Source organism: Rhinichthys klamathensis, unplaced genomic scaffold (assembly GCF_029890125.1).
Source record: "Rhinichthys klamathensis goyatoka isolate OS25496 unplaced genomic scaffold, OSU_Roscu_1.1 h1tg000244l_1, whole genome shotgun sequence".
NCBI classification, from domain to species: Eukaryota; Metazoa; Chordata; class Actinopteri; order Cypriniformes; family Leuciscidae; genus Rhinichthys; species Rhinichthys klamathensis.
Window position 1 is genome coordinate 555001 of NW_026606766.1, and position 24249 is coordinate 579249.

The 24249-nt window shown below is 38.3% G+C and overlaps 1 protein-coding gene across 1 annotated transcript in view; it reads left to right on the forward strand.

Moving 5' to 3' along the window:
* szt2 (SZT2 subunit of KICSTOR complex) overlaps positions 1 to 24249 on the forward strand; it is a 131426-nt gene that overhangs the window by 97559 nt on the left and 9618 nt on the right. The window contains exons 61-72 of the mRNA XM_056266108.1: positions 1149 to 1413; positions 2200 to 2279; positions 3369 to 3494; positions 5685 to 5887; positions 6945 to 7050; positions 7842 to 7922; positions 12038 to 12112; positions 16279 to 16344; positions 19912 to 20125; positions 20239 to 20422; positions 22258 to 22380; positions 23231 to 23750. Coding sequence (XP_056122083.1) covers positions 1149 to 1413; positions 2200 to 2279; positions 3369 to 3494; positions 5685 to 5887; positions 6945 to 7050; positions 7842 to 7922; positions 12038 to 12112; positions 16279 to 16344; positions 19912 to 20125; positions 20239 to 20422; positions 22258 to 22380; positions 23231 to 23750 — 2043 coding nt within the window. The remainder of the gene's footprint in view (positions 1 to 1148; positions 1414 to 2199; positions 2280 to 3368; positions 3495 to 5684; positions 5888 to 6944; positions 7051 to 7841; positions 7923 to 12037; positions 12113 to 16278; positions 16345 to 19911; positions 20126 to 20238; positions 20423 to 22257; positions 22381 to 23230; positions 23751 to 24249) is intronic.

Sequence of the window (24249 nt, forward strand, 5' to 3'; positions counted from 1 at the left end):
GCTCTCCCTGCAGCAGGAGGAGGGCGCTTTATAAAACACCATTGTTTTTCTGATTTAGAATCACAAATTAAGTTTTAATTTAATTAACTTCCTTCATTTCTTTCTTTCTTCCTTCCTTCATTTCTTTCTTTCTTCCTTCCTTCATTCCTTCCTTTCTTTCTTTCTTTCTTTCTTTCTTTCTTTCTTTCTTTCTTTCTTTCTTTCTTTCTTCCTTCCTTCCTTCCTTTCTTCCTTTCTTTCTTTTTTTCTTTCTTTCTTTCTTTCTTTCTTTCTTTCTTTCTTTCTTTCTTTCTTTCTTTCTTTCTTTCTTTCTTTCTTTCTTTCTTTCTTCGTTCCTTTCTTCCTTTCTTTCTTTCTTTCTTTCTTTCTTTCTTTCTTTCTTCCTTTTCTTTCTTCTTTCTTTCTTCCTTCCTTTCTTTCTTCCTTCCTTTCTTTCTTCCTTCCTTTCTTTCTTCCTTCCTATCTTCCTTTCTTCCTTTCTTTCTTTCTTCCTTCCTTCTTTCTTTCTTTCTTCCTTCCTTTCTTTCTTTCTTTCTTTCTTTTTTCCTTCCTTCCTTCCTATCTTTCTTTCTTTCTTTCTTTCTTTCTTCCTTTTCTTTCTTCTTTCTTTTTACCTTCCTTTCTTTCTTCCTTCCTATCTTCCTTTCTTTCTTCTTTCTTTCTTTCTTTCTTTCTTTCTTTCTGTCTTTCTTTCTTTCTTTATTTATTTGTTCCTTCCTATTTTCCTTTCTTCCTTCCTTCCTTCCTATCTTCCTTTCCTTCCTTCCTTCCTTCCTTCTCATTTTTCCATACTTTTGTTTGTACTTCCATTCATTCTTCTGTTTTTACCTTTTCTTAATTTCATTAATTTTCTAATTCATCATAAGATCAGTATATCCTGACTTACTTAATTCATTCTATTTGTATGAATATACTATTTATACTTGCGGTCATACTTTTATGAATACTTTGCTCAATAATTCCCTTTTTTTCATACTTTTTCCATACTTTTTTGATGCTCATTCATTGAGTCTTTCTTCAGTTAATGTGTACATATGTTCTTTCTTTCTTTCTTTCTTTCTTTCTTTATTTATTTATTTATTTATTTGATTTATTTATTTGATTGATTTATTTGATTTACTTGATTTACTTGATTTACTTGCTTACAGGAGCCCAACCCCTTCCTGAGCTCCACGATCGAGGCGGATGCTCTGTTGAGGAGTCCGGTTCCTCCGGCCGCGAGTAAAGATCAGGGCCGTTTGGGCAGCTCTGCGCGTGTTCTTCCTCCTCTGGCCTTCCCCGGAGAGCTCGTGCCCTTTGATGAAGCTCTGAGAGACGTGAACACAGGGAGACCGCTGACCAATCAGGACGGAGCAGATATAGTCGCTCGCCACGGAGCCCATCTTCTGGAAGTCAAAGCAGCTGAACGCAGAGGTACAAACACATCAACACATCCAAAACTGACAGAAGCTGCCACGCGGACCTAATGGACACACCTAAAGACATGACTGGCATAATTTAAAGGGGTGGTATAATGCCCTTTTCACAAGATGTACAATAAATTTCTGATGTCCCCAGAGTGTGTATGTGAAGTCTTAGCTCAAAATACCCCACAGATAATTTAATAAAGCATGTTAAAATTGTCACTTTTTGAGGGTGAGCAAAAACGCACCGTTTTTGTGTCTGCCCCTTTAAATGCAAATGAGCTGCTGCTCCCAGCACACCTTCTTAGCAGCTTTTAGCCTTTTATGTTCAAACCGGAGTCAGACAATGATGGAGAGACTCAAGAAGAAGTGACAACATGTAGAATACAACAGGACATTTCTCAATGGTTAGTTAATGAATTTATCTAGTTCATCTGTAGTTATCTTCTAGCCATTGATTAGCATATTCTGTCATGATAATCTATGAATCGTGTTCCGGGGGAGGGGTTTATGTCAATTTTAGGGTTAGTGATGTCACTTACCCAGGAGGAATGTCGTGTAGTCCCTATCAGCCGTTGTAGTCCTTAAAAAGCGATTTCTTTAAAAGAAAATATCTCCCTTTGCTTTGAACTTTGAGCGTTGTAACTTTGCAGATGTTGTTTATGCTCAAACAGCAACATTACACACTAACTAGAGTTAGAAAAGTGAAATCATAATCAACCACCCCTTAAAATAATGAACCTCAGACACAGAAAGAGCTAGTGATTTATTTCAAAATGTTTCTTTTGTTTTCCAGAGTTGGAGAGACAAATGAAGATTGAGAATTTGTTTGTGACGTGGCAGCAGCGGTCAGCTCAATCTAACATGCCCATCTCTGTGAGTTCATACATACTCAATGCAGACATTAATATTTGCGCACAATGTGGGTGATCGTGTGTGATCGGTGTTTTCCATCACGCTCTCAGAACATGATTTTCTCAGCGGCTCATCAGGTCCAGATTCATTTCAGTGCGTGCGGATCCTCTGCCTCACGCGCACAGATGCAGATCCGTGTACGAGCGCATGTACGGCCTAGTTGGGTTTAATGAGATGTGGCGGGGACATTAAGGGATTCTCTAGTGTGTGAGATGTCTCTGCCTTTCGCTGTAATCTCACTTCCTTTGCCTGTTTCACACTGCTGAGGTCCAGATCACAGTATTAGATTATACTGCTTACGCTCTATAGTGCAGGTGAGGTCACCTTTCAACCTTTCAAAAGTTGGGGTCCATATGATTTTTATACAGTGAGAACGTAATACTTTTATTCAGCAAAGATGCATTATATTGATCAAAAGAGACAGTAAAGACATTTATAATGTTACAAAAGATTTCGATTTCAAATAAATGCTGTTCTTTTGAAAGAATCTGGGAAAACAGCTTCAACAAACAAATTAAGCAGTTTTCAGCGTTGATAATTATAAGAAATGTTTCTCGCAGCAAATCAACATATTAGAATGATTTCTGAAGGATCATTTGACACTCCCCGATTTTTACTCTTTTTACTGTATTATTGATCAAATGAATGCAGCCTTGGTGAGCAGAAGAGACTCTTCCCGACTCAGTGTATATTCATTCTTAGTGTATATTCACAGTATAACCTGAATATAAATTTACCGAGCGCACACCATTGGTTGAGTCAATGTGTTAAACTAGTCGTGATGTTCAAACTAACAGGTCCGTGCTTTGAAGGCTCCACAAAACCACGTTGTGAGACTCTTTTTTTTTTCTTTTTCTTTTTTTTTAGGACAAATGAACCTATGAGTTACACAGTTGTCTCTGCTTATTAAACTCGGATGGAATGTATTTATACGTTGAAATTGTTCACACTTCACCTTTATGAAAACAATAGCTGTTGCTGCAAATAAAGAAAATTCTAGGTTTAAACCTGGTAACCCTCTTGCTGTGTGTCTGGTGTGTCTGAGCACAGGTCGCGGATCTGGACACACTGAAGCAGTCCTCTCGACTGGTCCATTACTGTGCCACTCCGCTGCTCTTCGACCCCGTGTTCCGGAAACAGATTCAAGAGGAACAGGTTCCACAGCCACAGATGAAGGTCTCTCTCTCTCTTTCTCTTCCTCCTGCTGACACTGTCAATCCCATCATTTTGGAGCCTGACTTAGGGTTAGGGGTCTGTTCAAATCCCAGACCATAAAGGCTCTGTTATACTCCAGTTTGGACGCGTACATGGACAGCTGCGGACAGCACGGACGCGCACTACTTGTATTTATACTGAGGTCCGCTCGGTGAACGCGCTCCACGCATGCGCAGTAGATCGGCTTGGACAAAACTGACAACATTTTGTCCATTTATCGAACTTCCATGCCTCTTATATAGTAATTATATATTACTATGGACCAGTTTACTAATGTTCGGACACACTCGGTCTCTCTCGCGCAGTGTCAACTCTATATAATTATAAAATTTCCATTTATTTTATTAACAAAACGGTCTCTCAGATATTTCCACTTCTGCCGACACAGACTTTCTTCTTTGCCTAAACTCTGGCCAGTTTCCCTCCAGGAATTATTACACATCTGGCTGTCTTTGTGATCTTTTAATGATGGATTGCAGAGGTGCGGTTAGCGACGGACTTCTTCACACAGCCTCTCTTCAAATTGGACGTCCATTTTTTTTTTCCCAGCGCTTTCGCGGTTTTTGTTTTTACCTATAATGACAGCGCGTACTTGTCCACGCGGTCACAAAAAATGGGAGGCACGCGGACGTCCGCAAGGAGCATCCGCACACACCCTCCGATGACGATTTTTACGTCACGCGGACCCTCGCGCACTCGCGGACGCGGAAAGTATAACACTAGCTTAAGGATGACCAAAACCGATCTTTTATGCAGTGAGACATCATTTGCTTTATAAACCACAAACTATGTAATCACATGTGTCAGGCATGATAATAAGCACAGATGTGTGTTAGCGTAGCACCAGAATAATCATGATTATGCGGTCTATGGTTAGTTGTTGTTCACGATTGAAGTGGCATAGAGGTTAGTCTGATTAGATAACAAAATGTCATTAAGCAAGTGGGATTTATTAACAAGCACACCATTCACCTGTGTACTTCACTTCTTGTTCTCTGACAGTTAAGATATAAACACCCAAATGTCACATAAAAACATGCCGTGGTGGGTCATTTTATATGTTGGTCAGATGCTCTCTTCCTGCCTAAAGGCCCCAATATACTTCAAGCGAAATCAAAGAACAAACTCAACAAAATCAGTTAGTTTTGGGAGTTCAAAGCACCTTTCTAAAGCAAACTTTCTGGGAAAGTTGTGATTATGTAATAGGTTTGTGTGGCTCTGAGGCTCCGCCGCCTTCGACATGTAAAGCCACGGTCGCACTGGACTTTCTTTTTTCTTTTTTTCTTTGGACACTGCAGCAGTTGTGATATGACGTCACGCTGCAGCGTCTTTTTCATAAACATGAATTCAACAAATAACAAATGGTAGTACACTCAAAATATACAAAAAAAATACAATCTACCCAACTTTACTGCAAAATTATCATTCTATTAATTCAGCTAAGATATCACGCCGTGACATATCGATCTTCTACTGTACTGTTCCACATGAGCTTGCATTTGTTGTCTGACACATTCGCATGGATTGGAAGTCAATGGAATGAAAAGTGTAGTGTGATGACCCCTTAAATCTTCTCCGGTTCATTTCTTCTGTGAATGTGAACACACTGGAGAGCTGCTTTAGAGTAGAAACTGAAGTTGTAATTCTAATTGAAAGAGACACTGATACTGTAAACGACTCTTAATTGAAAACAACATACTGATATTCATGTTTAACACTGTAAAGCTGCTTGCTTTGAAGCAATCCATTGTTATAAAGTGCTATATAGATAGATGTGACATGACATGGCGTTCCCGAGAGTCCCGAACTGCAGAGCACGTGCAAACATATCCACGTTTTTTCAATGCTTTAGTTTGTTATTGAGAGGAAAGCGTGCAGCACATATTTACATATTCACCTAAACATGTTAACTGAGATGTTCGCTAACAGTACACTGCTTCTCAGATATTTCAAATTTCTTTTTTTTTACCCTTATGTGAAAAACGAAGAGTGAGTATATCTGGGCCTAAAGCGGATGCTTTTTTGGCTCAATATCGACCAGACTTTATGCTGATAGTCAAAAGTCTGGCTTTGTGAGACTACATGGGTAGTAGGATCTCTCTCTCTGTAGTGATATCAGCTCAAAGATTCTCTCTCGTTCTCTGGTTACAGAAGCGGCATCGCTCCAGCGACTCCACGGCATCCGGCAGGGATCGCAGCTACAGCACGGACTCGGCAGACATGCTTCCGAGTCGCCTGAAGGAGGAGCCGTGGCTGCAGGAGATCTCCAGCACGTTCCTCCAGCAGTATGTGCAGTATCTGCAGAGCATGGGCTTCATCCTGGTGCAGGTCCGACCGCAGTCGCCCGCACGCAGGTCTGTGTCCCGCAGGAAAACACCATCTCCCACAACCAAAACAAAACACACACGGTTTGACCGTAAAGGTGCATACGAGTCATGCTGGAGAGATTGCATTTTCGAGTTGAATGCTCATGAATGCCACCACAAAGTTGTAATTACTAGGGATGCACTGATATGAAAATTATGGCTGATACTGATAACCAAAACATTTTTTATATTTGAAAGCCGATAACCGATATATTGGCCAATAAATCTAAACCCAAATTTGTAGATAATTTTATATAAACAAAAGTCTCACCATTAAAATCCATGTCCCAATCACACAATTATAATGATGTTCTCATTATAATTTTATGTAGCCTATATGACAGATTTGCGATGCGCATGTTTTTTGTTTTTTTTTCAGTGATCCCAATCATATTTCAAGCAATTCAAAACCATCATGGCGAACAATGCGCATCTGAAGCGTCTCAGCTGAAGGAAATAATCCATTATTTATCGGCTTTAATGTATCGGCCACATTTTTTATTTGGCCGATAATGTTAACATTAAAAATGAATATGTATCGGCTGTTCCTGATATGGTGGCTGATATATCTTGCATCCCTAGTAATCACGAGTGTGAAACTGCCCTGAGCCATCTTGCTCTGACCAGAGTCATTTGAACACACCTGACGTTGTAATTACGACTTCCCAATAACGACGAATGTTTCTGGAATTCAAATGTTATACATTTCTGTCGTAAGCTCGAGTATAAAAAGGGAAAGTGTTATTCGATAAAAAAATTTACTTCAGTTTTTGATACAAAGCATAACCTGCATAGAATCTATCCAAACTGTGATGTCAAACATGGTATGAAGTCACCTGGCAACAATAAGTGCACTTAAAGCACTGTAAAGTGTGTGAGGTGCTAATGGTCGACACACTGTATTAAGCAGCAGGAGCGTGTGATTCAGTCTGACCGCCAGCATGAGGGCCACATTACTGACGCGGTCAGCTCTGACTCACACTCACACACTCTCTCTCTCTCTCTCTCTCTCTCTCTCTCTCTCTCTCTCTCTCTCTCTCTGCAGCATCGCTCGAGCCCGAGCCGCCATGTTGAGTTCTTTATCCACTGAAGGCAGATCTTCCTTCTCATCTTTCTCATATAATAAGCAGAAGAGTGAAGACAGCCCAAAGGTACACAACCAATATCTGCTCATCCACATTCAACCATTCAGTCACGCTTCACAGGTTTCAACTGTGTGCATCACAGTTCAAACACACACGCACACACACACACTTGGCACTTTTTGCATTGACACAGTCCTGGTGCCCGTTCTGGATCATATCCGAACAAAAAAAAAAAGGTCTTTAAATTGTTTCCACAAAAATGTTCAGCAGCCGAACAGTTTTCAACATTGATAATAATTATAAATTATTATTGAGCAGCAAATCATCATATTAGAGTGATTTCTGATGGATCATGTGACACTGAAGACTGGAGTAATGATGCTGAAAATTCAGCTTTGATCACAGGAATAAATTACATTTTACAATATATTCATAGAAAAGAGCTATTTTAAATTGTAATAATATTTCACAATGTTACAGTTTTTACTGTATTTATAATGAAATAAATGCAGCCTTGGTGGGCAGAAGAAACTTCTTCCAAAAACATTAAAAAATAATTGTTTGGCATGGCATAGACTCCCATTGATTTTATGTCAGGTTAATGATATTTTCTATGGCCTAACCCAATCCCTACGCCTAACCTACCTATCACAGAAACATGTGAAAAAACATTAGATTTAAATAAAAACTGATTTATAAGCCTTTTTTAACTAGTGAGGAGCAGTACAATTTACTCACTAGTTGGTCATCATAATATTTCACTATATAATTGAAAACATTTGGCTCTCACAATGTAGCCAAACCCGTACACACACACACACACACAGTGATTGTGTCCCGTCTGCCTCTCTCAGCAGAGCAGTGCATCGAGCTCGACGTCATATCACCTGCAAAGAGCGCTGCCGGGAGGCATCGTACTGATGGAACTGGCTTTTCAAGTAAGACCTTCATCCGTCTGTGTCTCTTGGCCTTCAGTGCAGATCAGGGATAGAATCGGCCTCTTAGCACATCAGCCGAGAGCATACGCTGGGCTTTTTTACAGGAACGCTGTGAAAGTCTCCTCGGACGGTGAGGAGAGAGATGTTTAATGGACTCTGTCTCGCTCTCGCGCTATTTGTGGTTATTAATATTTGAACACACAGAATCAACAGCAAGGAAACCGCACGTCATCAATTGATCTTCAGTCCTTCTCTCTAATATCTGTTTAAAAGTAATTAATTTTCTATATTAGGGTTGTCATAGCTGATGTGCTAACATAAGCGATTAATGCAATTTTTAACCGTTGTATAATGCTTTTATTCAGTTCTGTGTGAATTACGGATCATGTATTCTGATTGAAATCTCGGGTAAAACGCGAGTCATTCATAGAAATGTTCATGTGAACACTAGTAGATTACTTATGCAGGAGTTGGTGGGGAGTTAGTTTATCTTTGTTTTCTTTGTTGTTTGTTTGTTTGTTTGCAGATTTGCATTTCCTTTGCCTGTTTGCTGAAGTTTGGAATATATAATTTGACAACAAGAATGAACCTTACAATAATAATACTAATAATAATAGTATTATTAATATTATTGTTATTATTATTAGCATTTATTTAGATTATTATTAATAGTGATAATAATAACAACAGCAAGAATAATAATAATAATAATACAAATTATAATTATAAGGTTCATACCTTATATCTAAGTTTGATATTATGGTCAGAAATTCGAACTTATTCCAAACCCTATTAGTTGTACGACTACTACGACTACTACTACTACTACTACGACTACTACTACTATGACTACTACTACTATGCCTACTACTACTACTACTACTGCTACTACTACTACTACTTGTTTGGGAGACTTTTGACTGTATGTATCTGATTAGTAATTAGATAAGTGAACTCCTCTGATATAAGGATGTGAACCCCTTTGATATAAGGATGAGGAGACAGTTGAGCAGTTTTCGATGATGTATTGATAAAAGGACAATCCACTAGGGCTGTAGTCAACCAAAGAAATCCTTAGTCGACCAAAGTCTTGTCCTGCACAACGATTAGTCGACTAAAAAAATAAAAAAATAAAAAAAGATGCGATGTTTTGATTGAACATTTTTTAACAATTGTCATAGAGCATTTATAAAACAACAACGAAAAAACATCAAAAATACATAAAACTATAATAATAATACAATTCTTTGAAAATTAACTGCTTTTAACTGCAAAAAGTGAGGAGCACTGTCCTAGGTCTATAGTAACAGTCACAATCGCGCAACTGACAACACCACACGCTACAAAAAATATAACTGCTATATGCCACAATGAAAAATCCTAACAAAAGCTCTCGTTTATACAGGCTGTATGTTCTTCTTTACTTTCAAAGCTATGGGTTAACTTTTGTCCAGCCGATCTAGGCGTTTTAAAACAAACACACACAAAAACCCAAAGAGCCTAAAAAACAATCCTAATAATAATAGGTTGTATTGTAGGACCGCATATAGGTTTATTTTCGTTTTGTTACATTATTTAGGCTATTTTCAAATGCGTCAAGTGTACAAATAAAAACAAAAACATATCAAGAAAACACAATCTATTGAGTCAGCATGATAAAGCCGTTAAAGGGACTGCTCACGTCTTTTGCGCGCTCAAGTTCGATTTCAAATGTAGGCGCGCGGTGTGCGCGCTCATGATGGAAGCAACGCGGTCGCGGTGAGACCTTTATACAGTCTATGGGTGCGATGCGCTCTTTTTTTCCAAGTGCGTCCACGCCGCATCGAGATAAAAACATATAGTGTATAAAAACATAAAAACCGAAACAAGTAGCGTTCTAACTGAATGAAAGCTGAACTACCTATATCCCTTACTGAGCACGAAGCAGCAGCGCAGCCAGCCGTGTGAACCGAGTGTTCTATGTGTGTGCTAAAACTCTGGCGCTGTTACAAAATAGCCTAAATTAAAGCATTTAAAGTTGGGGATAAACCATAGGCTAATTATATTTAGAATACAGTAATATTTAACTGCTTATAAAGGAATAATTATCAAGGAGTAAATCATGGAAAATTTCTTTCTATTGGTAAAAAAAAAAAAAAAATGCAACTGGTCGACCAATAAGAATGTCAGTCGACCAAGACGGCATCGACCGATTAGTCGACTAAACGACTAAAGTTGACAGCCCTACAATCCACAGTGGTACAGGTATTTCACAGGTAGGTATCAATTACAGGCATTAGAGGCATTAGTCTGGAAAACAAGAAATACCATTAAGGATAGTGAATAACAAGAATAGCTGGGCATATATACAATAATATACATCCATTGGTACATAAAGGCAGCCAAAACATACTAAATCCTCATCAGTAACATTTCACCGTGGAATATACAATCCAATAAAGGAAAATAAGGAATCACATTGTACATTATAGACCATAAGCAATCATCGAACATAATAAACATCACTCTATATATGGATAGCACAGCATATCAGATTGCAATCGCTCGTTTGGTATAAATGGTAAATGGTAATGGTAATGGTAAATAGTGATATACATCTCAATTAAGAAGAAATAATCACCAATGGAACAGAAACAATAGATGAGGGCATGTCTGGACATGGCTGCATGACGCAATTATAAATAACTAAATACCAGTCCCTAAACACAAACATAAGGCAAACATGCTTACTTGTAGGTCAATGACTAACACCTCAGGGTAACTTCTGCAGCAAATATCACAGATAACAAACAATAAATGTCCTTTCAGCAATCGTCACACCATAGCAGTTCAGCAGACAACAGCAGTTTCACTCACGAGAGCGCGCAGTCCGAAAACGATGCACAGAATATTATTATGTCAGAATAAAACTACAACTACTACTACTACTACAACTACTACTACAACTACGACTACTACTACTACAACTACTACTACTACTACGACTATTACTACTACTACGACTACTACTACTACTACTACTATTACTACTACTACTACTACTACGACTACTACTACGACTACTACTACTATTACTACTACTACTACTACTATTACTACTACTACGACTACTACTACTATTACTACTACTACGACTACTACTACTATTACTACTACTACTACTACTATTACTACTACTACGACTACTACTACTATTACTACTACTACTACGACTACTACTACTACTACTACAACTACTACTACTACTATTACTACTACTACGACTACTACTATTACTACTACTATTACTACTACTATTACTACTACTACTACTACTACGACTACTACTACTACTATTACTACTACTACTACGACTATTACTACTACTACGACTACTACTACTACTACTACTATTACTACTACTACTACTACTACGACTACTACTACGACTACTACTACTACTATTACTACTACTACTACTACTATTACTACTACTACGACTACTACTACTACTATTACTACTACTACTACTACTACGACTACTACTACGACTACTACTACTACTATTACTACTACGACTACTACTATTACTACTACTACGACTACTACTACTACTATTACTACTACTACTACTACTACTACGACTACTACTACTACTATTACTACTACTACTACTACTACTACGACTACTACTATTACTACTACTACGACTACTACTACTACGACTACTACTACGACTACTACTACTACATTAATAATAACAATATATAAAAAAAATAATCACAATGATAAAATTACAAAGTTGGAATAAAGTAAGATGAATTGAGCATTCAACAACACATTCACTTGAGTTTATCCATCAATAATGAATTGGTTGGTGAAAAGTGTTTCTATATGACAGGTGATTATAGGAAAGAGATAAATGGGAGTTTTTGTTCATTGGAAAAATGTGCACAGGTGAATCGTGACCTGGTTGAATTAAGAAAGTAAATGGAGTCAGATTTGATTTATTTTGGCCTTAAGAATTTCTCTGTTGCACAGACGGCTCTTGAATATGCTGAACAAAGCAGAGATGAATGCACTGCAGCTGATGCATAACTCTAGTAACACACACTCTCATTCTGACTCTGTTTCAGGGCTGTTACTTCTGCGTGAAGCAGTTTGCATTAGAGTGCTCAAGGATTCCCATGGGTCAGACGGTTAATTCTCAGGTAACGGCATCATGACAGTGCATGTAAAGAGAAAGTGTTAGTAAATGAAGTTCATATTGTATTTCTGTGCATCTGTTGTATGTGCCTTCCTGTAATGTCTATAAATACAAGTAGCAATCTTCTCCTTTGTTAGCAGGATTCACTGGTCAAATCTCTGTCTATTTGTCTCTGATGGCGTATTTAATGTGTAGTGGGTCCAGGTTGGCTCTAAATGATAAGTAATTAAGTGTAAATATTTGTAAGTCTCCAGATGTTTCTCAGCAGGAGGCTCTGATTTCTTCTGCAGCGCCAGAAGCCCATAAGGTGTCTCCAATCACAGCTGCTCATATCCAGTGATTAAGTCATTAGCGTGTTTGTTTGGTTGTTTGTAAGTGCAGCTTCTTCAAACTGAGCTTGAGGGTGAACAGGAATAAAAGTCACAAGGAATCAGTAATGAAAATTCATCAACTTATCATATTTGTTCAATTAGAATCCATAGTTTTTGATTGCGTCAGCAAACATTCCCATCTGCCAATTTGGTGGGCAAACAGTGTTATTATTTTTCATAAGGAATGAACAGTCAAGTTGAGTTGTTAATTATTCCGCTATGTTAATACTTGTTTTTGTTCATGGAGAACCAAATATATCTACTTATTGTAGAGCGATAGAGAGGATATTCTTGTCAAATTCACCATGAAAATCAGCAAATCATTTTTGAAGTCTGACTTGTTACACCCATATTTAAAGGTCAGTGCCCGGTTGCATAAAGCACCTTAAGTGTAATTTTCCCTTAAAGTCGCCCTTATGTTTCCCTTAAACCTAAGGGTGTTGCAGAAAAATACCCTTAAGTGTTACTTAACGTTTTTTTTTAAGTTAAACGTCATAAACACTTAGAATTTCCCTTAAATGCTGTTTTTTCACCTAAGTAATCCTTAAGTGTTGCATAAAACCCCTTAACGGTAATTTCCCTAAGTATAACTTAAGGTTTGGAAATCGTAACCTTAAGAGTAACGCGGACAAAAATAAGACGACATGGCTGAATTTATGAAACCAGCTGAAGATCATAGGGAATAGGGAGAACCCTTTGGACCAATTTAGCCATGAAAAATTGTTGCAAGAATACCGATTTGATCGACGCACAATATTTGACATCGCTATCAAACTAGACGGCTGTCTGTCTGTCATTACACGCGACTCGCATGTAAACTATCACAACGTTAAGTCAGTGCGCGCACGGAGAGTGTGTGGCCGACAAAAAATTCACAGGAGAATGAGCTGATTCTGTGTTTTAAAAGGAATCATGACAGAAGAAAACAGGTATGCTATGGAAATATACTCAGCTGTCACGTTCGGAGCTAACGCGGTGTTGCGTGATAGCGTCACTGGACTGACACGTGATAAGCCGACATGTTAGTGTTTTGCGTATCTATGGCAACAACAGACTTTTGTAACGTGAATCCAGGATCGCTGTCGTGAAACACTTAAATGTTTCCCTTACCTAAGAGAACCGTTTAAGAGATTATATGCAACACCCTTAAGTTGTTCTCTTAGGTAAGGGTAAATCGCCCCTTAAGTATCATACTTAAGGGAAAAACTTAAGGTGCTTTATGCAACCGGGCACAGGAAACAGTGCCATTTCTCCTAGAAAATTGTTCTTTAAAATTTAAAAATCTTACTGTAATGAAGTCATGTTTTCCTATCTCAGGCACAAATAACTAGAGCTGTTTCTGCCATAGACATTAGTGCAGCATCTTTTGAGGATGCTTTCTCTCCAGTGATCAACAAATATTTTTGTTGTTGCTGTTTCCCCTCAATTCTTAAACTATTAAAGGAGAACTCCGGCGCAAAATGAACCTTTGGTCTAATTACACATTGTTACCTAGTCAACCGTTATCTGAGATTTGTTTTCATGATTATCGAATGTAAATAGTTTTATCTCTAAAAACAGTTTAGCCTATAAAGCTAGTATAACGCTAGTATATTGGGCATAGATCAATGACAAATAAAAATCGCTTGTTAATACCACTAACAAGGCTGAAAATAGCCCCACACTAACACGGTAGCATAATGAGGGTCCCTACCTTCAAACCGAAGCATTGAGAACTTTGTCAGTGTACAGACCGTTTAATAAGAAGATATTTTATACATACAGTCAACTTCGCGTATACAGGTAGAAGCCATCTTTGAAATACAGTCTCTACCAGTCGATCTACGAACGCCGATCCAAGCCTATTGTTCGCGCTCACCTTATCACAACTTATAGCTCGTTCACATCTCACCAGCGCACTTGGATCGGCGTTTGTAGATCGACTGGTAGAGACTTTATTTCAAAGATGGCTCCTGCCTGTATACGCGAAGTTGACTGTATGTATAAAATATCTTCTTATTAAACGGTCTGTACACTGACAAAGTTCTCAATGCTTCGGTTTGAAGGTAGGGACCCTCATTATGCTACCGTGTTAGTGTGGGGCTATTTTGAGCCTTGTTAGTGGTATTAACAAGCGATTTGTATTTGTCATTACTCTATGCCCAATATATACTAGCGTTATACTAGCTTTATAGGCTAAACTGTTTTTAGAGATAAAACTATTTACATTCGATAATCATGAAAACAAATCTCAGATAACGGTTGACTAGGTAACAATGTGTAATTAGACCAAAGGTTCATTTTGCGCCGGAGTTCTCCTTTAAGCCAGTCTTAAAGTCCCCCTGTGGTGAAAATCGAGGTTTTAATATTGTGTTTATGTCTATGTGGTGTTTTTAATATGCTTTAAGACAAAAAAATTCATGTGTTGACAGCATTGCTGAGTATTTTCTCCTTAAAACTGCAGTGAACCAAAGACAGTCTCAAAAACACGGTTTGAAATCACGGGTGTTTCTGACGTCACAAACGACCTCGTAACCAATCAGATCAACCTGTGACCGGCAACGAGTTGAGTGAGTGAGTGGAGGCGGGGCCCATTTGCATATTCATAGAACCGTGTATACTAAATGAGGCAAGGGTGTTGAGTTATATTCAAGCTATTTCAAGGCATGAAGAAATTTTTTTCAAGGAACAAAAAACCTTAAATATGTCATTTTGGTGATCAAGGATGAGTTTTAAGAGATGAAATGATTGACTACAGGGGGACTTTAAAACGACTTTAAAGTCATAATATGATGAACTTGTATGATCATACTATATTTATTTTTTCAAACCATATTTTATGCCAACCCTGTTATAGTATGTTTATAGTACAAAAAATTATGCATATTTAAATGTTTAATAATAGACTTGCAAATAGGCTAAAATTCCAATTTAAATAATTTTCAAATATAGTGCATGTTTTATTGTAAAAGTTCTTCCTTATACTGTACATTAAACAGATAAATTATTAAAATTGTGTAATGTTATCACTTAACAATAAGTTTAATTTTTTAACATTCGTTATTGCATTAGGAATCATGAACTAAGAATTAACAATTTTCACAGGATTTACTAGTATGGTATAAAAATATATTATACATATAAATATATTAACATTTACCTTTACCTGTATTAGTAAATGCTGTTTAAGCATTGTTACTTATTAGTTCATGATACTTAATACATTAACTAATGTTAACAAATTGGATCTGATTGAAAAGTGTTGCCCACGTGACTAATTCGGTATTCTGTGTCAGTTGAGCGTCAGTGACACACAAATGGCACTGTTTCACAGAGCAACATTTATATACTGAATATTATTATGATTATTACAATTTTAATCATCTTCTTCCTAGCATATAAATTCATTATTAATATTTATTTTAAAGTATACTTTTACTGTTACTAATACTCTTCCAGCCACTGTACCACCAGATAAAGTAGATTTTGAGGTGGCAATGGACATCAATTACTTTCTATGACATTTGTGGCAGGAATTGAGGAACATTGGGAATAGATTATCATCATTTTTGATCATCTCCGTGTCACTTCCTGTAACACACCCTCATACATTAGCGTGTGACAGTCAGCTTGTGCATGTGTTCATTTTTGTGTAAATTGACTTCTAACCTCTCTGTGTGGCATGTTTCTCATCTGTCTCTGTTTGTGTGTGTTATCTTCTGTGTTTGTGTGTGTGTCTCACTGTTCTGCACATGGTGAGTGTGTGTGTGTGTCTGTGTGTGTGTGTGTCTAGTCCCATCTCACTCTTTCTTTCCATCAGGGCTCACTTCTCAACAAACCTCCTAGCAAGCCGTTCCCCGAGACGCCCACGGTCTCTGACTCTGCGGTATGTCTCTGCATCCTCGGGGTGGGCTCGTCTTCAACCAATCAGGCTTCAGTTCTTCCCTCAGACTCCTCCCCCGTGTAGTGCCTGGCTCCTCCCCTTCCAGTCTTGCCCGTTCATTGAAAATCAGAGGGTTCCTTTCCCTGTGTTTGTCTGTGTTCTTCAGCGATGCATCTTGGGGTTCTTCTTCAGCCGCACATGTGGTTGTGTCTCTCTGCTGTATTTAAATGCAGATGCTCATGAATGTGGCATCTTCTGGGAGGTCACGGGGTCACTCTTCTTGCAGCTCTCATAGGCCAATGATCTCTTTCCTTTGCTCAATGATTATCCCTGATTTTCTTCTGCTCTTGTTGCATGTTAATTTGGATCTGCTTGTCTCCTTTATGTCTCCATCAACAGCAATTCGGAGACTGTTCTTTATCAATCAACAGATGATATACTGTGACTTTCACCGCTGTTTCAAAATGAGAAAATCACAAGTGGAGCGTTTCCACTTTGTCATGGCGGCTTCCGCTTATTCTTAATGTGCCTGACATTATATCTTTTGTTTCCTATCTAGCACTACACAGATCTTAAGTCAACAAATGCTGTACACAACATATTTTACTTCCAAAATCTGGTGTGTTTCTGAGTGTAAAGGAACTAAAAAAAAAAGGAAATTTACTGAATTTTGAAAAGTGGAATTTAGTCCAGTGGGATTGAAATGGAAGATTAATACATTATATTGGCTGAAAAGAAGAGATTCAGTTAATTATTGGGTTAAACTTGATTTTAAGGTAACATTGTTACAGTGTAATCCGAAATAAATGCTGAGTAATATTAATATTAAAAGCTACATATACTTACTATAGGGTTATGGTTTGGTTACAATTCAAAATTAATTATTCAATTACTGTTATTGAAAGAGTAAGTACATGTAACGTGTTACTGTGTCACCTTTAAAATAAGTGTTACCAATTATAGCATTTTGATTAAAGATACTCTTTTTTTTTTTTTGTATTTGGAATAATGTGCACCAATGAATTGTGCACACAAGGATACATTCATTAAAAAGTACACATTTTTATATTGACTTTATGGACCTTTTAGGACTTCCACATCAAGTGTTGTGGAAAGGTGATTTAGTGAGATTACCAGGTAGTCAGAAATGAGTAAAACTTCACATATTACAGTATAAACGGTGAAAGTAAGCAAGTAGAACACCTCAAACTCTAAGCGAGGCCGAAGTCCCTTTAAGGCAAGTTCACTCAACGGTCATCATGTCCGTAACGCCTCGAGCAGATGTTTCCAACCATGGACGTACAGCTTTATCTGCTTGAATGGAGAGACACTAAAATCTCCAAAAGTGCTTGTCAAAATTGTTCAAGCAATATATTGCAAATGAGGAATAACATCTGACAATAGTGGTATTCTAAGCTCAAATCACTCGAAACGTTTTCAGGCTTGTCCAGCTAATGCAAATGTTCAAGAGTAAACAAACAGGGGATTGGCTTTTTGAACCATAAGGCATTCAGCTGTTTTATTAAGTGTAGCGATGGCTCCATCTAACAGATATTGGCTGTTGTACCTGTAGGGAAGGACTACAGCTGCTCCGTTGAGTGTATGATTTCATTCATTTATATTTGTTCACGTGGTCAATCTCCCCTACTTATAATGTCTCTGATGAAACATTATAGCCTGGGAAAACCCAGACAACTTCCGGCAAATTTAGATTTGCTCTGAAAGTTAGTCTGGCAAAGAGCTCATTCAAGCCCATTTCCAATCCGTCGAAATCGAGGCACCAATCAGAAACGTTGGGGCGGGCTTTACACGATGACGACAGCGCTGGGGTTTTGAAGCAGATTTTGTAGCCTACATTACAAAGATGGATGCCGCCGTCGAACATCACTCGTTCCAATCAGCTATCGCGTCTGTTTTAAGCCATTTGAACGTTTCCTTTTAGTTAAAAACCGAGCAAAGAACAACACTCGGAGATGTGTCTCCGCCGCTCTGCATACGTCATCTCCTTCATCGCTGTGATTGGGTTTAGGTCTATCCGCGACGTCCGTTGGTGACGCCCCTCTGGAAATGATTTGTCTATGACGCTTTGCCAGACCATAACTCAGTTACAACTGAGAATGGGCTGGTTTTAACATTACAGAACTTGACCTGTTTGCCTTGTGGCATCTGGGAAGACACCATAGTGTTCAATGCATTGGGAAATGTTTACACAAGTCTTGAAAACGGCCCTTTTTTTCTGAATGTAAGCATTTGGTTAACACATGACTCGGGCCTGGAGTGTGATTATACAAACACTACCGACTATCCACTGCAATCATAGCAAACTGCGCTGTTTTCATGCGCCATGTTTCTAAAAGCAGTTTTACGCACCCTCACATGATGACTGAGAGCAAAATGGATAAAGGATATTATCTCTCCTCAGCCTGTGGCAGAACTTTCAGTCAAATGGGCCACTGGCAGATTTCAAAATGTTGACGTGAAAAGCGATTCTCGCATTAATGGTGCAATTGCGTGAGCTGCTTTCTGCAAATGGAACGGCCATGACTGCGCAAAATGAACTGTTTTTTTTTTAATCCTCAACTCTTTGATTTTTTAAGACCTATTTGCATTTGTTCCAGGGAAATGGTCAGGATGAAAGCGACAGCGTAATAGCGTTTAGCCGTCGCCGTCGCGTTCCTCGCCCTCTCTGCTCCCATTGTACTGTAATTACTCCCGCTCTCTCCCTCTCAAATCATTTGCATTTGCCACTAATGCTTTTGTAAGCACGGCTTTGATGCGAGATCTAATTAAATAGGATACAATTATAATGTTGATTGATATCAGATGATTTTAAAAAGACTCTTATAAAGGTTTGGCGTCAGGTGGGTGGGTTTTGCTCTTCACAAGTCAACTATGTCGAGTTTTAGACGTGTAATGTCAGGTTTCATGTGCGCTTGAGTGACTTTCATGAAGCGTATCAAGAACTTGTCTGATTCCAATTTCACCCTCAAATCAAGGACCATTAAGATTTTGTGCACTGGGTCTTCATTTTCATGAGTTACGCTGTCTTAACCAGGAACGACAGAACAAGTCATTTGGATGACACTGTCACAGCCATTCACAACATATTTATTTATAAGATTTTGCGATTTTATTACTGTAATATGAAACAAAAAGATATACATTTGTTAAGTAATTATACATTACAGTAGTGTTGTTGTGTTTTACTTCATATTAAAAGTAATGAGAATCTAATTAGTTATAATAGAACTTGGATTGATTATCTGATGATAATCAGGTTTAATCTTTCTTCACGTTTATCTTCTTTTGATGTTGGCCTTTGGTTTTGTCTTCGCAGTGAGGCTGGCTTCATTTGAACATCTGTAGGAGAAGCTCTTTAAAGCACAGAGTCATTAGGTTTTGAGTTAGTACCGCTATCAGGATTTAGAGGTTATGGGATGATGTTTCTGCAACTGCCTGCGGTCTTCCTCTGGGGAATTGGATGCCTTTGATCCAAACGGTTTCTCTTGGGTTGTGTTGAGATCCTGCACCAGTGTGAGTAACTGCATGCATGTGTGTTTTTGCTCCCAGCTGTCCATGCTGTTCACCGAGGAGTGCGATAAGGTCCGGGATTTGATGCACGTTCACTCGTTCAGCTACGACTTCCACCTGCGTGTGGTGCATCAGTACCTCGTGGGTTGTCACATGACCCTTCGTCAGGGATACCAGCTCACTAGCTTTCTGGAGGACTTCATCGCCCATCACCCTGACATACCCAAGTTTGGACGCAACCACGTCTTCCAGGGTGAGTGCATAAGCACATAAGAGTCAGCTGAAACACATACTTGATGGCATATTAATTTTTGTGTTTTTCCTGTTTTAGCCAGTCATGCATAATATGCTTTTTATGTTTACTAGGGAGTTTCTCCATATCAACGGGGATGATAACCGCATATCAGCTGTATAATTACATCACTGATCACGCTGGGACTTATGGGATGAAGCCCTTGCGCATGTCTAAGGCTGCAGTTACAACTGATAACAAAAAGGGGGCGCCGAGCACAGACCTGCATGAGTATGCGCTGGTCGCTCTGTGGAACAGGTATTTCTTTATTTTCTTTCTTTATTTTTATTTCGAACAACAAAAATATACAAATAAAATAAATATAATAAGTATGTTCACACAAACCGAAAAAAAAATCTATAAAGTATTATAACAATATTAAACAGTATGTTCGAAAAGGAGCGGGATGAAGCAGAAGCTCATTATTTTTCCCACCCCTTATATAGCTCTAAATAGTTCCAGTATATGTGTATATATAATTTTATATTCATAGCAAGATAACAAACATACCATCATTTTTAAAGGGGTCATATAATGCCATTTTTGTACAAGCTAATATGATTCTTTAGGGTCTAAATTAAAAGTTTGTAATATACTTTAATTAAAAATTCTCATTAGTATTGTAAGAAAACACTTATTTTACTTGGTCAAAAACAGCTCTGATTTCAGCACGCTGTTTCAGTGCATATGCCTTTAAATGATAATGAGCTTTGCTGACTCCGCCTCTCTGTTCTGTGCATACACCGTTTGTAACACAATAACACAATAACCATAACGCGTTGTTCAGTATAAACGTGGGATTAGGAATTATATTGAGAACGTCGTACATAGAAAACATGCCGTAATGTACCCAGAGTGTAAACCGACGCATTCATCGTGAAGCGTGCTGCTAGCGATTTGCAAAGATTAATATAAATATTAATATAAAGGTTAATAACGTTACACTCACTTCAGTTCTTCTGGAGGTTCAGCAGGAACACGAATATCTGGTACCGATCCTTTATCCAGGAGCAGCTTCTTAGCAAAACCAGCTTTATACTGACCCTCCTTTATAAAGCAGTCTGCTGAGAAATGATTCGCGCAAAAATGAACGCATTGACGTTGCTCGTGGGGAATATTCCCTTCGAAAACAAAACTCAGCCACTGCGTCTTCAGCGGTTCGGATTTAGGAACATTAAAATGACTGTGTTCGTTATTACACCCAAGAACAGAACACCACAATCGCTTAGATGCCATTCTGCTCATACACAGTGCTCCAGCATATCAACAATGACCGCGCAGACTATGATTGACAGCTCTCACGAGCGAGGGCGGGTCTGTGTTGAAACGCTGCTGTCAATCAACAATAGTGGGAGGGGCTTCCGAGCTTGTGACGTCACACGGTCGAACGGCTCGATTTGAGGCAGGGGAAAACATATAAGGAGATTAAAACAAAACCACTGGATGGATTTTTAACATTTTATGATGGTTGTGTACAGGCACTGCCAACACACATTTCAGTACAATCAACTTGTAAAAGTGCATGTATCATTATATGACCCCTTTAACACCAACCAAACTTTTTCATTTTGCACCAAAAATTCCTTCGCCCTATATTCACATATCCCAATGCAATTAATATTATACTTTGTACTTTGTGAAATTCTGACTTATTGCAGCAGGTGATGTCGTCCCACTTTATATGAAGTGGCGTTAAGTACTATGTACTTACATTGAAATTAATAATTTGATACAATAGACTTATTGTGTACATACATGTTTTTACATTGTAGTTATATTTGAAAAATACCAGCATGTAAGTACAGCTGTAATTAATTTATGTAATTACATTTGTAATTGCACTGTTGACCCTTCCCTTACACCTTAACCCACCCTTAAACCGACCCATACCACACACACCTGTCACTAACCTCACCCGTGTCACACCTCAGTAGCAGCAAAAGTGTTTTACAATACAACATCAACACAATAAGTACATTGTACTTACTTTTCGATGTAAGTACAAGGTACTTAAAGCCACTTAATATAAAGTGAGACCGGTGATGTTATAATTTATATTTGTATATTCTAATAATTATGTCGTTCTCTTTAAGCTCTGGCTCATTTAAAGACCTGGAGGGATTACGACACCATGATGACTTTGATGTGTCGCTGCTGGTGTGTCATAACGCCGCCCCGTTTGAGGAGCAGTCTGAAGGAGAGCGACACCTGCTCAGGTGTGTGACGCTGCAAGCATACGAGGAATACTGGGTTAAACGCCACTTAGGTGGATCACTCAGTGCAGTTAGGGTTAGGAAACAACATTTGCAACGTATTTAACTTCTGTACTTCTGTAATACTTTAAGTATTTTATGTGTGAAACAGAATAATCAGAGCAAAATAATATAGGCTGGGACTTTTAAGTGGAGTTTATCCTTTTCTACCCATGTTTGTCATTTAAAATTATAAATAAATAATATAATAGTATTATCCATAACATTTTATAGTAAACATTAATAAAATATTATGAATAATGATCATAAATGTTTTCTACAAATAAATATAAATAATAATAAATTAGTATAAACAATAAATATTCTAGAAATATTTATTAATAATTGTTATCTTTAACATTACAATTAAAATGGTAATTGTAATATTATTTATTATGAATGCTAATAATTAAAGTAATTCAAATAATTGGTATAAATATGAATAATTAGTAAATAATACTGTTATTATTAGATAATTATAAATATTATCTATAACATTACTATAGATAGTAATTAATAAATCATATTCATATATATTCATATCAATACTAATTAGTAATAAATAAAATAATAAATAAAAATTTTATTATTATTAAACATATTCTAGATCATATTAATTTATTTATTTTAGGTCATATTAATTAATACATAATGTGAATATTCTTCCCCAACTGCATGGCCTTGGAGCTGTCAGCAGAAAAGAGAAAGTTTTCATTACAGGTTATAAAAGAAAACTTTGGAATAATGTGCACTGTAGAAAAAAGCTCTTTACTAAAACAAAAGTCCGACTTTTTTCCGTTTTAAATGGTTTCAGGCTTCGTTTCTACGTGATCATGACCAGTCAAAGAGAGCTGTTCCCACGTTTGACTGCAGACATGCGTCGATTTAAGAAGCTTCCTCAGATCCACCGTGACCCCGGTGACCTCAGTGGCCGTGCGGAGCGAATGGAGACCCGGGACCCTGACCTGGACCTGTGGGAGGAGACCAGCACCCCCATCAGCCCTGCAGCCAGCCCTGAGTCAGAGCACATGGAGAACCTCCTGCACGCGGGTCAGGCCGGGCTCGGAGACACCGACGACTCTCAGGGGCTCTTCTTCATGTCCCCTCTCTTCCCCCTGCTCAACTCTGAGGTGATGTCTGCGCGCCGGCAGATTCAGAGCAGCGTGGAGCAGGCCATGGGCCACTGCCGGAGGGATAACCTCTGGAGGAGGCTCTTTCACGGAGAGCACTTGGCCCTGGATAAACTCAAACTCAGCAAACTGGCCTTCGGTGAACTGGAGGAGCTACTGGACGCTGTGCAAAGCAGATCTGTCGCTGAGATCGACCCACAGCTGGTATGAAAACACACTGTCCTTCACCTCTGAGAGCGACTTTCACACCCATTCATCTCACATTTCATGTTCCTTTCTCTTCGTTCTCTAGCAGGCACTTTCCACGAATAGGTACAAATATGGTCTGAATAGGGTCATTTTTTTCTTTTTCAACATGCTCAATGGATTTGAACAGGTTATATTATAACCCTAGTCCCTGTTTGTGGGTAGATTATATTATACCCTGTACACACTCAAGTCAGTCTTTAGGAAACCCCTAGAAAATTGCATGTTTTTCCTTCGTTCCACAGTGTATTCAGGATGGTTTGATCAGCGAGTGGCTCTGTACAGTTCTTCTGATAGGTGGCTGACAACAAACATGCTAATGCGCCGCTCCGTGGGGAAAACATGCGCTCTACTCATCACAATAAACATCAGCTAATTAGCACAGGAAATCAGCCCTTTAATATTACACTCCGTTCCTTATTTACAGCATAAATTATCCCTCCTGGACCAACATGCG